This window comes from Pinus tabuliformis, chromosome 3_2 (assembly GCF_031772625.1).
Source record: "Pinus tabuliformis cultivar Carrire ecotype Pingquan chromosome 3_2, CPIR1, whole genome shotgun sequence".
Lineage (NCBI taxonomy): Eukaryota > Viridiplantae > Streptophyta > Pinopsida > Pinales > Pinaceae > Pinus > Pinus tabuliformis.
Window position 1 is genome coordinate 771,333,308 of NC_142302.1, and position 13,654 is coordinate 771,346,961.

Below are 13,654 nucleotides of genomic sequence, written 5' to 3' on the forward strand. Positions count from 1 at the left end.
AGACCAGGAAGGGTACCAAGAGGTGAAAAGCAAACGGAAAACAAATAAGGAAACCCCCCAGGAAAACAGGAAGGAAAAACAATCATCCCCAGAGAAATCAAACAGCTTTGCAATACTACAGGAAGAGGGCGAAGAGGAGGACCAAACCATGGAAAACCAAGAGGATAAGGGGTCAGAAAATAGTGAGAGTAGTGAAAGAAACCACTCAAAAAGGAAAGCCCTGAGTGAGCCAATGGAGAAAGGCAAGGAACAGAACGAAGAAGCTGAACAGATGGAGACAGACTTGGAGACAAACAGGGAAGATCTAAGTCAAGAGGAAGAAGTCTTAAGAAAACTATTGCACGAATGGAGACACTTAGATGAGAGGTTTATTCCAGAAGATCAAAAGAGGTTGTATGCGGATACCTTTCAGCAGTATAAAGCCAAACTAGAGAAAGGCAAAGCCACACCAGAAGAATCCCAAGAGAGCCAGAAGGAAAGCAGAACCGATCAGCAAGGACAAGGAAAGGGGGAAAGAAAAAAAGAGGAAGGAAAAATCTCAAAGACTCCATACAACTCATGGGAGAAATGTTGGTCAATAAACTGAGAGTGGTCCTACTGTCAGCGGTGTTTCACAACCTATCCGAAGTTAACCAATGATTTTGACATCTTGGAATATTAGAGGCTTAAACAGCAAAGGTAAACAGAGACATTTGGCAACAAGACTGAGGAAGGATAAACCACAAATCATGCTTATCCAAGAAACTAAAATATCAGGACAAAGGATGGAGGAAATTCTCAATAAAATAAAACCAAGATATGAACAGGTAACCATAGACGCCAAAGGAAGTGCAGGAGGGATAGCAATTATTTGGAATCCGGCAGAAGTCCTAACAGATTGGTGGATAGGAATGTCAAGAACCCTGACAGGAAGATTCAGGCTCATTGGGCAAAGCGAATGGGTGGCAGTCTCGACTATCTATGGGCCCCATACCCATGTTGATAGAGGCTTGTTCCTTAACCAACTGGAAAAGCTAAGAAATATGCACCAGGAGCAGAGATGGATTCTGGCAGGAGACTTCAACTTGATAACCTCTAGAGAAGAGAAAAAAGGTGGAATAAGCAGAGAAGACCCGGAGATGGAAAGATTCAGAGACGTCCAAGCAGAATTAAGGGTGGTTGATATCCCAACTATAAACGGGAAATTCACCTGGAACAATAGAAGAGGTGGGACCAAACAAATCGCGTCAAGATTGGATAGATTTCTAATCTCGGAGCACATAATCGGGTTGGATATCTTCTATGAAGCCTCTATCCTACCCTCAACAGGGTCTGATCACTGGCCAATTAAGCTTGAAATAGCCTTGAACGATCTAAATAAAAAGAGACCCTTCCGTTTTGAGTCCTTTTGGCTTAGAGCTCCAGACTTCCTAGACAAACTAAGGAGCTGGTGGCAGGAAAGCAAGAGGGGAATGGAAGGCCGCAGCAAAATGCACTCGTTCCAGCTCAGACTCAAAGAAATAAAGAGCAAAATCAAGAAATGGAATAGGGAAGAATTCAGTAATATCCAACAGGAGCAAGGAAAACTTCAGTCCAGATTGGAAGGAATACAGCAACAAATCATCACGGATGGATGAAATGAGGAGCTAGCCGAGGAGGAAGGCAGGGTAATCAATCAATTGGAGGAAAGGCGAAAACAGGAAGAAATTCTGTGGAAACAGAAATCTCGTGTCCAATGGTTAAAAGAGGGGGAAAAGAATTCCAAATTCTTCCATAAAGCAATGTTGAACCACCGCCATCATAACAGAATCTTCTCCTTGAAAGACAGCCAGGGAAACAGAGTAACGCAGCAGAAAGAAATGGAACGACTCTTGGTGGAACATTTCAAAGACATCCTCACAGAGCCAAATGCCAATAGAACCGCGGAAATAGACAAGGTCTGCCAACATATCCCTAAGAAAGTTTCCAGAGAACAAAATCTGGCTCTGCTCAGGGTAATCACCAAGGAAGAGCTTGAGGAAGTGGTTAACAAAATGCCAAAAAATAAGGCCCCGGGTCCCGATGGCTTTACTATTGAGTTTTACCAGGCTGCCTGGAGTTTTATGGGAAATGACTTGCTCGACCTAGTGGAGGAATCTAGGTGTTCTAAGCGTATGCACCAGGGACTGAATGCCACCTTCTTGGCTCTGATCCCGAAGAATGGCAGCTCGGACGAACCGCAGGGATTCAGGCCTATATCCCTTTGTAATGTAGTTTACAAAATTCTAGCAACAGTTATGGTAAACAGACTCAAGCCGATCCTGCCAGATCTCATTGCACCGGAGCAAACAGGTTTCGTCAAAGGGCGGCAGATTACAGATGGAATTATTGTGGCCCAGGAAGTGATACACTCCCTGAAAAATTCCCGTAACCCAGGTATGCTTATCAAATTAGACTTGGCTAAGGCGTTCGATCGCATTAGCTGGGGGTACTTGGAAGGCATTCTCAAAGCTCATGGATTTGAACAAAGATGGATAAAATGGATCCTATCTATGGTAGGCACCCTAGTGATGTCAATTCTGTTAAATGGTACCCCCACCGAAGCCTTCAACCCCTCGTGGGGGCTAAGGCAGGGAGATCCCCTATCTCCTTTCCTCTTCATCCTGGCTGTAGAAGGTCTGGGTAGGTTGATCAAGGCCCAAGTCTCTAGGGATCAGTTAAAGGGATTACGAATCTGTGGGAATGATCTCCCGGTTACGCACCAGCAATTCGTAGATGACATTATGTTATATGGTCAAGCCACACTGAAGGAGGACCAAAGAGTAATTAAAACTTTATCTGAATTTAACCAAGCTTCCGGGACGGATATTAATAAGGATAAATCAGAAGTGTTCTTCTTTAACACCCCACTAGCTGCCCAAAGATTCTTGGCGCACACTATGGGCTTTAGCATTGGAACCTTCCCGTCAAAATACCTAGGTATTATGCTGCATGAGCACCAATACAGGATAGCTAATTGGGAACCCTTAATTAAAAAAATCAAGAACAAGATGGAAAACTGGACCTTTCGCTCGTTGAATGCCCCAAGTCGGCTAATTCTACTGAAAGTTGTTCTGCAGGCTATCCCAATCTACCAAATCTCGTGCCAAGCTATCCCAAAGTCTACAAGCCAAAAGTTGGTTGCCTTGTTCAAGAAATTTCTCTGGCAGGGAACTAGCAAGACCAGAAAGTGGGCCTTAATTTCATGGGAATGGCTAAGCAGGCTCTCCAAAGATGGAGGTTTAGGACTACGAGACCCCTTCGTCCTTAACCAAGTAATGGGTGCGAAGCTCTGGTGGAGGTGGACTCAGGGAGGCCATGATTTGTGGAAGGTGATCTGGGAAAGGAAATATGAGGCGGCAGGGGAACCCACAGGAAGACTGAGAAGCCAGACGGAGGCTAGAGGTTCCGCAATCTGGAACCTGGCGAGAGGCAATAAAGATCTGATAAAAGATTATAGTTTTTGGGAGATAAGAGAAGGAGATAAAGCCAGATTCTGGGAAGAATCATGGCAGCAACGTGAAAGGCTTATCCATAAAGAAAACCTTCAAGCCATCCATGCTTTCACGACCCAGGCCGAGGAGGTAACTGTTGGCAAATTCTGGAAACCAGGTGAAGGAGGATACTGGCGCAATTGGAAACAGAAAGAAGACTGGGAAAGGGCCCCCAAAACAGACCAATGGTAGGAGTACTACAAAGAGATGGCATCCCGTAAAGTGGCAAGGAAAACAGGGTCTGACATTCTAAGATGGGGCAACCAAATTCAGGGAAATTTCTCAATAGCAGAAGCCTATTACCAAAAAGCTAAACAGAATCAACAGGTGGAGACAAAAAAATGGAGAAATCTATGGAAAATCAAACACTGGCCGAAAGTTTCATTCTTTGTTTGGACTATGCTACATGGCAGAGCGCTTACCTGGGACCAGATGCAGAGAAAGGGGTGCCACGGTCCTTCCCGCTGTGCGCTCTGTAATTCACAGGAGGAGACCATGGAACATTTGCTGAACCGATGCATAGTAAGCAATACCCTGTGGGAAAGCCACTTCAAAATGTTTGAGCGCCGCCACAGAAATTATCAGAACATCGTAAACACCATAGAAAATTGGCCGAGGAAGCCTTACCAAAACCCGGTGGTCAATCGTGCATGGCTGCTTTCCACCGGCTTCTTGCTCTGGAACATCTGGAAGGCCTGGAATGGTGTAATCTTCAAGGTAGAAAACAAAACTCCAGCAGACATATGGGAACAAACCACCAGGAACCTGAGAGAAACAATCTTAACGGAAAGCTGGAAGGACGAAGACTGGCAGGCGTCGCAAACAGAGGAGGAAATTCTGAAAAGACTAGAGGTAAACCAGAATATGGTAAGTGGGGGTGTCAAAAGAAAAGTCCAGGACAGAGAGGTGGCAGAAAGCAACCGGTATCGCCATCCCCCGCAGGGGTTCATAAAACTTAATTTCGATGGTGCCACTAAACATAACCCGGGTGAGGCAGGTATTGGGGGAATCTTCAGAGATGACGGTGGTAAAACCCTGAGAACCTTTGCGATGGACTGCAGGGAGGCCACCAACAACGAAGTGGAACTGCATGCTCTAAAACGAGGCCTGGAAATCGCGATACAGGTAAAATTCAAGAGTCTCCAAATCGAGGGAGACTCGAAGCTGGTGGTCGACATGGTAAGGAAACTACAACAGCAAAAACCAGTGGACAAAATCAGTAAGAGCTGGAGAACGGTGTGGCTCGTTGGAGAAATAGGGAAACTCCTACCCAGAATCGACTATCTAATCCCGTCACATGTCAGGCGATCGGGAAATAAACCGGCTGACTGGCTAGCGAACTGGGGTAGTCGGAATAGAGGTAAGGTGATCGATAGTGAAGGCCTGGTTCAACTGCTCCCGGAGGAGCGCGATCGACTTCAACAGCTGCTTGACATCGATAAGGGTGATAATGGCATGTCTGAGGTGAACAGCCAGGATCAGGCGGCACGAAGCAACTGCGGGGAAAGATTGCAGCGGGTGGCGATGGACAACACATTCATGGGAAAGGACAGGAGTAATAGGAATGATGACGCTGGATAGATGATGGGGCAAGATAGGACTGGCCGAGGTGATGGGGAAGAAGCGAGAACTGAGACGTCATCAAGGAAAGATCTGGAGCTCGTATGGGAAGTCGGGATAAATGGCAGAGAAAGGACGACAGGTGGAATAAGGGGTACAGAAAGGATACGGCAGGAGCAGCCGAGAGAATATTGGAGTAATGAAGCATAAAGAAGGATGGACAAGTTTTGCCACATCCCGAGGAAGGGACGCGGGGATGATAGCCGGAGAATTAAATGGCCAAGTGGAGGTCTGGTTGCAAGGACAACAGATAGATAACAAACAACAGCCAAAGGTGGCAGATGGAACGCTCATGCAGTTTGGCGAGAAACATGAAAGAAGGAGGAAAGGTGGCAGCGCGACCCAGCGACCAGACTTCGTCCCCGGCTCAGGCAAGGAAAGGTGGTATGTTCTCTCTCGTCCCTGTCTTCCTGATAGCAATCGAATTGTCTATGCCTATCCTGAACTGCCCCGCCTCAGTCAGCAGTATATCAGTAGTAGGATAGGCAGAGGCCACCCCGGCAATAAATCGATTCACCTCTCTCCCTCCAGAGCAGGGGGGGACTTGGATGGTGAAAATTTGGGCTCCTATCGGGAGGCTCAGCCCATGCCCCGAGCAGAGAGGTGGGAGGGGAGGGTAGCATTGTCGGGCCTTGTCGCACTTCATGATAGGCACCGACGCCCTACCCACATCTGTTTCCTGGATATCTCCTGCGGTGCTATACCCAGATGCTCCCCCCATCAGATGGCTAGATCAGTTGTGCCCAACCAAGCTGGTCTGCATGGGATCTTCAGGACTGTTGAGAGAGGGTGGAGTGACATGAGCCGCTTAGTAGGAAAAGTTGTGTTATGGCCCCGGACTGCAAGCCGGAACCTCCCTCAGGACCGACTTGCTAAAGCTTGGGCAGTAAGCGTGTGGATTTCAGCTGAATTACATTTTAAAGGCACTGACTTGTGGTTTGTTGTTATGATAGGTAGTAAAGTCCCCATAAAATCAAGATCCCAGGACCGCAGCAAGATGGCACCGAAAAAGGAAAAACCAGCCAAGGCTCGGGAAGAAGGCACCAGTAGCAAACCGAGGAAAAGGGGTAGGAAGCTGGACTCAGACAAGAGCATGTACATGATCAACGCGTATATGGCCGGAAATTCCCCGGAGATCCGCACTCAAATCCATGGGTGGGAGAGGGAGCTGAGGGCTATTAGTGAGAACAAGGAAATCCCCCGCAGGGAATGGGAGGATCTGATCCCAGACCCAGGAAACACTAGAAGCAGAAACTCTCTATTCAATAAAATGCTTCAGCAGTACTGGATAATGAAACATGTGGTTGCATGGGCTATGGAAATGAATCAGGCAGTCCACGAAGAAGAGGAAGAGGAACGCAAGCAGGCAGAGGAATAGTTCAAAAGCCAAATAACAAAGGGATCAGAGAATCTAAAGAATTCCCTCCTGAAAGAGCTCGCTACCGTCCAAGTCCAGGAAGCGAGAAACTACCTGTTGCTGAAGAACATGGAACAAATGCTGCTGGAACTCAAATGGACCATTGAGCAGAAGACGGCGAAACCGGGGACCAGCACCTCAATGCCCGCCCCGGTGAACTCATCAGATGAGGATTAACTAAGCTGAGTCTTTAAATTTTGTTTAAAAATGTTGTTAAAACAGGACTGCGTCTGGTTGTTAAGTAATTCTCCTGTAGCTAGATTAGTTAAAAGTAGTCAAAAGCATGGTTATGACAGGATGAAAGAGAAAAACATTTTTAAATTTTGGTCTGGTTACAAGGCCGATAGGTGGCGGTCTGGTTTCCTCCGGGCAGACTAGCTACCTGAACTTTAGTCTGCTGTAAATCTGTTTTCGTAATATGGAATGAGGAATGCCTAACTTTACAAAAAAAAATTGACCAAGGAAGGAGTAATAATAAAGTGTTTTTGTTCTAAGTCACAATAGAAGGCATTCGATAACTTAAAACATTTCCTTTTCTTTGCACCAATAATCACCTTTCTAGACCTATACAACCATTTTAGATTAAAAAAAATTCCTCTAACTATGTTATTGGTGCAATCCTCACTGAAAAAGAATATTCTGTGGCCTATCACATTGAAAAGCCCTCTAATATTGTCTGGCGATAACCCACTAGATAAGGAGATGTAATCCATTGTGATGGTTTTTTGACAATGGAAGAATTATATTCTAGGGAAGGAGATGAACATCCACATTGATCACAAGCCTCTACAATTTATGCAAACACAGGATAAGTTACAGAATGACCACCATTATAAATGGTCTGCATACATGTAACAATTCCATGTAAACATCAAATACAAGAAGGGTAGTACCAATCATGTCATAAAATTCCTCAGTCAACCCTCATTTGTGGTGAAAACCATAGTTCTTAACTCTTGTGGGGATGAGAGTTCTCAATGGCCACAATTATACAATTGACTACCACATACTAGATGTTGATGGTAGGAAAACAAGTTCCAGACTTCCAAATCTAGGTTGCATTGTTATTCTACTTAGGCCACCTTTGTGTTCCTTCAAGTGATCGTGCCAAACTGATTTGAGAGGCACCTTACAATTGGGTGGTAGGGAAATCTGATGTGAAGAAGACAGTAGCAGTACTTCAACAATATTTCTAGTGGCCAAAGATTTGACAAGATGTCCAATGGTATATCAAACATGCACCACTTGTACCATTTATAAACCAACCTTCAAAAACCATCGGCTATACTCCTCTACCTACCCAGAAAAGCCTTGGGAGTCAGTCTCAATTGATTACATGTTAAGTTTTCCATCCACCAAGCATGGAAATGATTATGTGTTTGTCTTGGTCAAATGACTCTCTAAGATGGTAGTTTTGGCATCATAAAAGAAGAGTATCACAATTAAAGAAACTGCTAAACACTTCTTTGAGTGCATTTGGATTCATTTCAAGCTACCTCAAACCATTATTTTAGATAGGGACAACAGGTTCATTAGCACCCTTTGGCCCAACCTATTGTACCTCATGGATACCAAGTTAACTATATCCATTGTCCCCGATTAGATGAACAAACATAAGTGGTTAACAGGATTATTGTGCATATCTCGTACGGGAATAACTCCAATAATCCCCGTACATGGGATGAAAATCCTCCATGTTTTCAACATAGCCAACATAATAGATCTATCCACAAATCTATTGCCCATAGTCCTTTTTAGGTGTGCTTGTGTTTCCAATCATTGGCCCCAAATAATGTAGATATGCCCATTACATAATCATTGATCGAGTCCTCCCATGCTTAGATGGAGGTAGATAGAGAAACCAAATTTGTTGAGTGGTTCCTACACCTCCAACAATAGGTCCATGATATCATGTATAAATCCAATGCCAAGTACAAGTAGCGACATGACAAACACAAGGTTCATAAGTTTTAGTTGGGTTACAAGGTGTGGTTACATTTACAAAAAGAGTGTCTCAAGGGCCAAAAGTGAAAGCTCAAACCACTCTGATATGGTTTGTACACAATCACAAATGTGGTGGGTGACAATGGATTTGAATTGAGTATTCCCCCATTACATGGCTTGCACCCAGTGTTCAATGTGAAGTCGCTTTGACCAAATTATCCACCTCTTTTGGACACCTTGGAGGTAGTCTATAAATTGGCTCCCTAAAAGCTTAATTTGTCTAAATTAAACAAGCTAAAGTGGATCATATCATTGACACCAAGAAAAAGGATACTGCCCAACAACACATCCAACTCTACCAGGTTATAAAAGCTAGGTAGGTTCTTCACCAAGGAAAGTGGCTTACCAGGACCCAAATTCAACAGAAGGAACTAAAGAAATGGATACCATTGCTTATTAAGGGTTGGGGGGGGGTAAGGCGGGGCAGCGCACTGATCGAGGTGGATATTAGTGGCCATCCACCTATTCCACTAGCTCAAAGCACACTTGTCCATCTTGGCAATTTTTCTACATTTTTTTAGGTTCTAAACTTTTGAGGCCATTTTGAACTCCTAAATGATGTTTTTTTGATGTAGCAGGGACCTAGGATATGGCCATAGGGAAAACTTGGATTAGTCCAAAATGTGTAATTCTTGGCTAGACATTCCCAACAAGCTACTGAGCATGCCAAACATATATTGTATGCAAAAGTTATGAACCTAAGGAGCTGATGTACCAACAAACACTTGTGGGGCCCATAAGCATTTTGGCATTTAATATCCTAGGGTTAGGTTTTTGTATGCTTAGAGTTTCCTCATTGCTTTTAATGTTAAAAAGGGCCTTTTGGCCTCATTGTAATTCACTATGGAAAAGAAGCATAACTATCACATCTCTTCTTAGAGATAAGCTACCACCATTCGAGCTAGTTTATTTTCATTCTGCATGTTTATAGTTTTAGCACTTTCCATTTATTAATACAATTCAAGTTTCACTATATCTCTAAGTTTTGTTTATAAATCTATATTTCATTTCATTCCCTTCATAAACTTAGATCAATAATTTTGGGAGGTTTTTGTACAAAATTATACAAAAGGCATGTTTGTACTCATTTGCATCAATATCTATAGAAGCATAACTCAAAAAGAAATAGTCATAATCCATCAAATTGAATCAAGATGGACAATATCATGTTCATATGTGGGATTATAGGTAACTCCCATTCAAATGCAATATCTTTCATTGGCGCGGTCATTTTCCCAGATGTTACAAGAGAGGGACAACACCCCAACCTCACCCCTTGAAAAAAAATGAATAAAATGAAGCATAGGAAGTTAATATCTTCATCTTACAAGACTAAAATCCCCACATTGTCCCCATTACAAACCCTTGAAAATCACTTCAAGGTTTTAATGTATTGAGGAGTGGATGTGAAAGCTAAAGGAGATTGGGAATAAGGAAGAGAAGGACAAGAACAATTCAATGGTGAATTATGACACTAAACAAGAAGAGGATGAGGATGTTCTAAAAAGGACACCCCAACCCCCCACCCCCCCAAATGATGTTGAAATCGCTCAAACAAAAACTCTATTAGATAGATGCTCATCTCACACCTACTAAAAAAAACTAAGAAACGAGCTTGAGAAAGAGAGGATGAATGAAACAAAGTGTTGAGTGTACCATGTTCATTTGCGAAATATTATTACTCTTTGTGAAGTTTGTTTGAAAATAAAGTATGTTCTTCTGATTTATCTTTTTAGGTAATCACTCCATCAAGCAATATTCAGTTAATTTTGTCTTAAAAAGAAGATATATTCTTACAATTTATCTTTTTAGGTAGTCAATCTCTCAATCAAAATCCAAGTCATCATGTAAATGAGATTCAAAAACTTAGAAGAAGAAGTGTTTAGTGTGCACATCATCTTGTTTTGGAGTTGGACGGTTAGAAAAGAAAAAGAAAAAGAAAAAAATTAATTAATGTTACATCAAGTTATAAAAATACAGCCACAACCCCAATATTTGTTATGCAAATATAATCATTATTATTAAATAAAACCACCTTATTTATATGGGTTACTAAAATATACAAAAATATATTTTTTAATTAGTGAATTACAATTTCATTTAAGTTTGATACCTAACAGAAATAGAATGAAAATAAATTCTCAAAACTCTTATATTAAAAATAAAAACCTACTTGAATATCATCCAAAAATGTTACGTTAGTTATAGATGTTGTTCTTATGTGGGTTCTAATTATTGCATTCGTTGTTATTGGGGTCATGCTCACCATCCCCAATTACTTCTTGACATGGACAAAATTTTTCCTTATGGGTGTAAAAAATTGCAAAGCATCTCTCATTGTTTAGTGGAGAATTTTTTATCATAACTGCTTACGCATAGGTGATATTTTCATCCTGAACCAAGAAATAACTAACGTAACCTTGAGATAACACTGTAATTTCATAGGGGAGGGACGCCATTACCTGTGCGCCCTCCCCTCCACCTGGCGGACGGGCACGTGGACTCGTACGACACATCGCCAACTTAACGAGCCACCTGTTAACATGTGTGTCAAGGGTTTAGGGTTTATTTAACGACCATGGATCCGCTCATTTCCGCCTTTACGCCGCGATGTATGCTCCGACTGTGGGTTTTCTGTTCGGGTCCGGTGTTTGTTCGAAGCCCTCCGCCAATGATGGCACGGGAGGGCTCCATTACCTGTGCATGATGTCCGCCATGGTTGAGCTCATGTCCGCCAATTGCTGTTCAGTCTGGACCGCCAGTGGTTTAGGGTTTCCTGGGTGGTTGTTTAATTCGCGCTATTTGCCCGCCAATTGCTGTGCGAATTGCTGTTTAGTCTGGACCGCCGGTGGTTTAGGGTTTCCTGGGTGGTTGTTTAATTCGTGCTATTTGCTGTTTGGGGAGGAGCCAGTACCAATTTACAGGTAATTGCATATTTCGGTGGTATTTGTGTGGTTTTTTGGGTTTTTTTCTTCTGCATTTGCTCATTTGTTAATTTTTTCCAATTGTTGCAGCTGTGGCAGGTCCGGCGAGCACTGGAGAAGGTCCGCCGAATGTGTGGCGAGCTCTGGACTGATGGCTTCTATCCGGTAGGATTTTTATCCTACCAGCCATTTTCTGAAGTGTTTTTCAACACCTCTCACTGTGTGTTTCTCAACACCTCACCTCGCTTATTGGAAGTTTTGTTAAATTTGGAGACAGGTTTTACCTTGCGTATTGAATTTAAGTGCTTTATAAGTCTCTATTCCCATCTCTATTGTAGCAGCCCTTTGGTATTGTATGGCAGCTTTAAGTAGTAGCCCTTTGGTTTTGTTGAAGGTATAATTTATTAGCTGCTTTGTTGAACGGTTTAGGGTTTTGGATTCTAATGGCAGCTTGGTTTTGGTTGCCATCTCCAAAGCTTGCAGCTAGAGTGAGACTCGGAACATAGGGAAATGATGTTGTAGCTTTTCGGTGTTAAGGTCTTGTGCTTTTTTCTGATATAATGGTAGCCCTCTGGTTTTGTTGAAGGTATAATTTATTAGCTGCTTTGTTGAAGGGTTTAGGGTTTTGGATTCTAATGGCAGCTTGGTTTTGGTTGCCATCTCCAAAGCTTGCAGCTAGTGTGAGACTCAGAACATACAGAAATGATGTTGTAGCTTTTCGGTGTTAAGGTCTTGTGCTTTTTTCTGATATAATGGTAGCCCTCTGGTTTTGTTGAAGGTATAATTTATTAGCTGCTTTGTTGAAGGGTTTAGGGTTTTGGATTCTCATGTGTATATTTCTTAATAGGAATTGTAAATGCTCTTCCGAGGCCAAGATATGCTATTTTTACTACACCTCTTCGCTTATCCACCAGGAGATTGTGAGGCTTTAGGTCCCTGCCATATTATAGGCTGCCTTTCAATATTGGAGCATGAACAGAGAATGTTTTAATTGCCTTTCGAGCTTCTGTACCATTCCATATAATTTAGGCATACTTCATGAATTGTAAGACTCCTAAGCCGGTGGTGTTCTAAATCCTTCTATGAGATGTAAGGTTGTTTGCTTGTAGGAAGTTTGTCAGACTGTCTTAAGGTGGCTAAGCTGTTTCTAGGGTTCTACTGCGTCTAGTCTTGTTCTGAGGGTTTGAAGGGAGTTATACAGATAAGAAGGTATGCGGATTCCTTCCTAAGCAGGTATTGTAAGGATTCAAGGTCTAGTGTTTCATTCCAAAGATATAGCTTCCTCAGTCCTTCTAAGCTAATGTCTCAGACCATCTTCAGATTGTCTCTGTCCTTCGGAATGTTGGTTTGCTTCTTGAAGGATACTAGAGCCTATGGTGTAAGCAGCTTACGTATTATTCATATATTATGATAGCTTGTTTCTCTGTATTGGTTACTAGTAATCACAATGCATAACCTTATGGACAGTGTTCACATAATCTACATGCCTTAATTACGATAAGCTCTTGTTCCTTTATTAGTATAGCTTGATTACAGTGATATCATAACTCTTACATATTACTGATATAAGCTCAATGTAAGGATATGGAATATGAAGCGTATAGTCTAATCACTTACACGGTATCAATTGATGTACCATATATAATTGACTAAGCTTAAACTCCATATTAGTAGAAGCTGTAATACATTTATACCTATAACTATTTCACACATATGGCTCCGATTCCCATTGAATTGATTACAATGAGTACTCTTATTCAAGCATTGTGTTAGCTTCTCACTTCCATGGGACTAATCTGATGAATACCGATATAGTGCTTGCAGTAGTTTGGGTTAGGTTCCTAAAGACTATCTCCCATGTTTGCCTATGCCATTCAATTTTGTCTATCACATGCATTTTGTTTGTTTCCTTGGAACAATACTTAGCTCAATTATTTTAGAACTATATATGACTACATATTTGATTATATTAAAATCAGATTTGTTGGATTTATTTACTTATTTATGGTTGAGAATTTATTTGCAGCTCTGTGTCTTATTATCTCAGTGTTTCAGGTTTTCTTCAACAAATTTAAATAATAATTACTTCAAAAATGAAGAAAATGACTTCAAAGAGTCCAGTAGTTCCAATTGTAACTCTTTATGATCTTTGTGGAGTACATATGTTGTGTAGGCTTTAAGTTTAGTTCAGTTTTGGT

The 13,654-nt window shown here is 42.1% G+C and overlaps 1 protein-coding gene across 1 annotated transcript; it reads left to right on the plus strand.

The window, feature by feature from the left end:
* The first annotated feature begins 764 nt into the window (after nt 1-764).
* LOC149182901 (uncharacterized) lies at nt 765-1,616 on the plus strand. The gene has a single exon (XM_089414715.1). It carries the CDS (start codon nt 765-767, stop codon nt 1,614-1,616), a length of 852 nt encoding a protein of 283 aa, XP_089270841.1.
* The last annotated feature ends 12,038 nt before the right edge of the window (nt 1,617-13,654 follow it).

Excerpts from the sequence above, each read along its gene's own strand:
- LOC149182901 (XM_089414715.1), top strand. The coding sequence starts at position 765 with ATGGAGGAAATTCTCAATAAAATAAAACCAAGATATGAACAGGTAACC.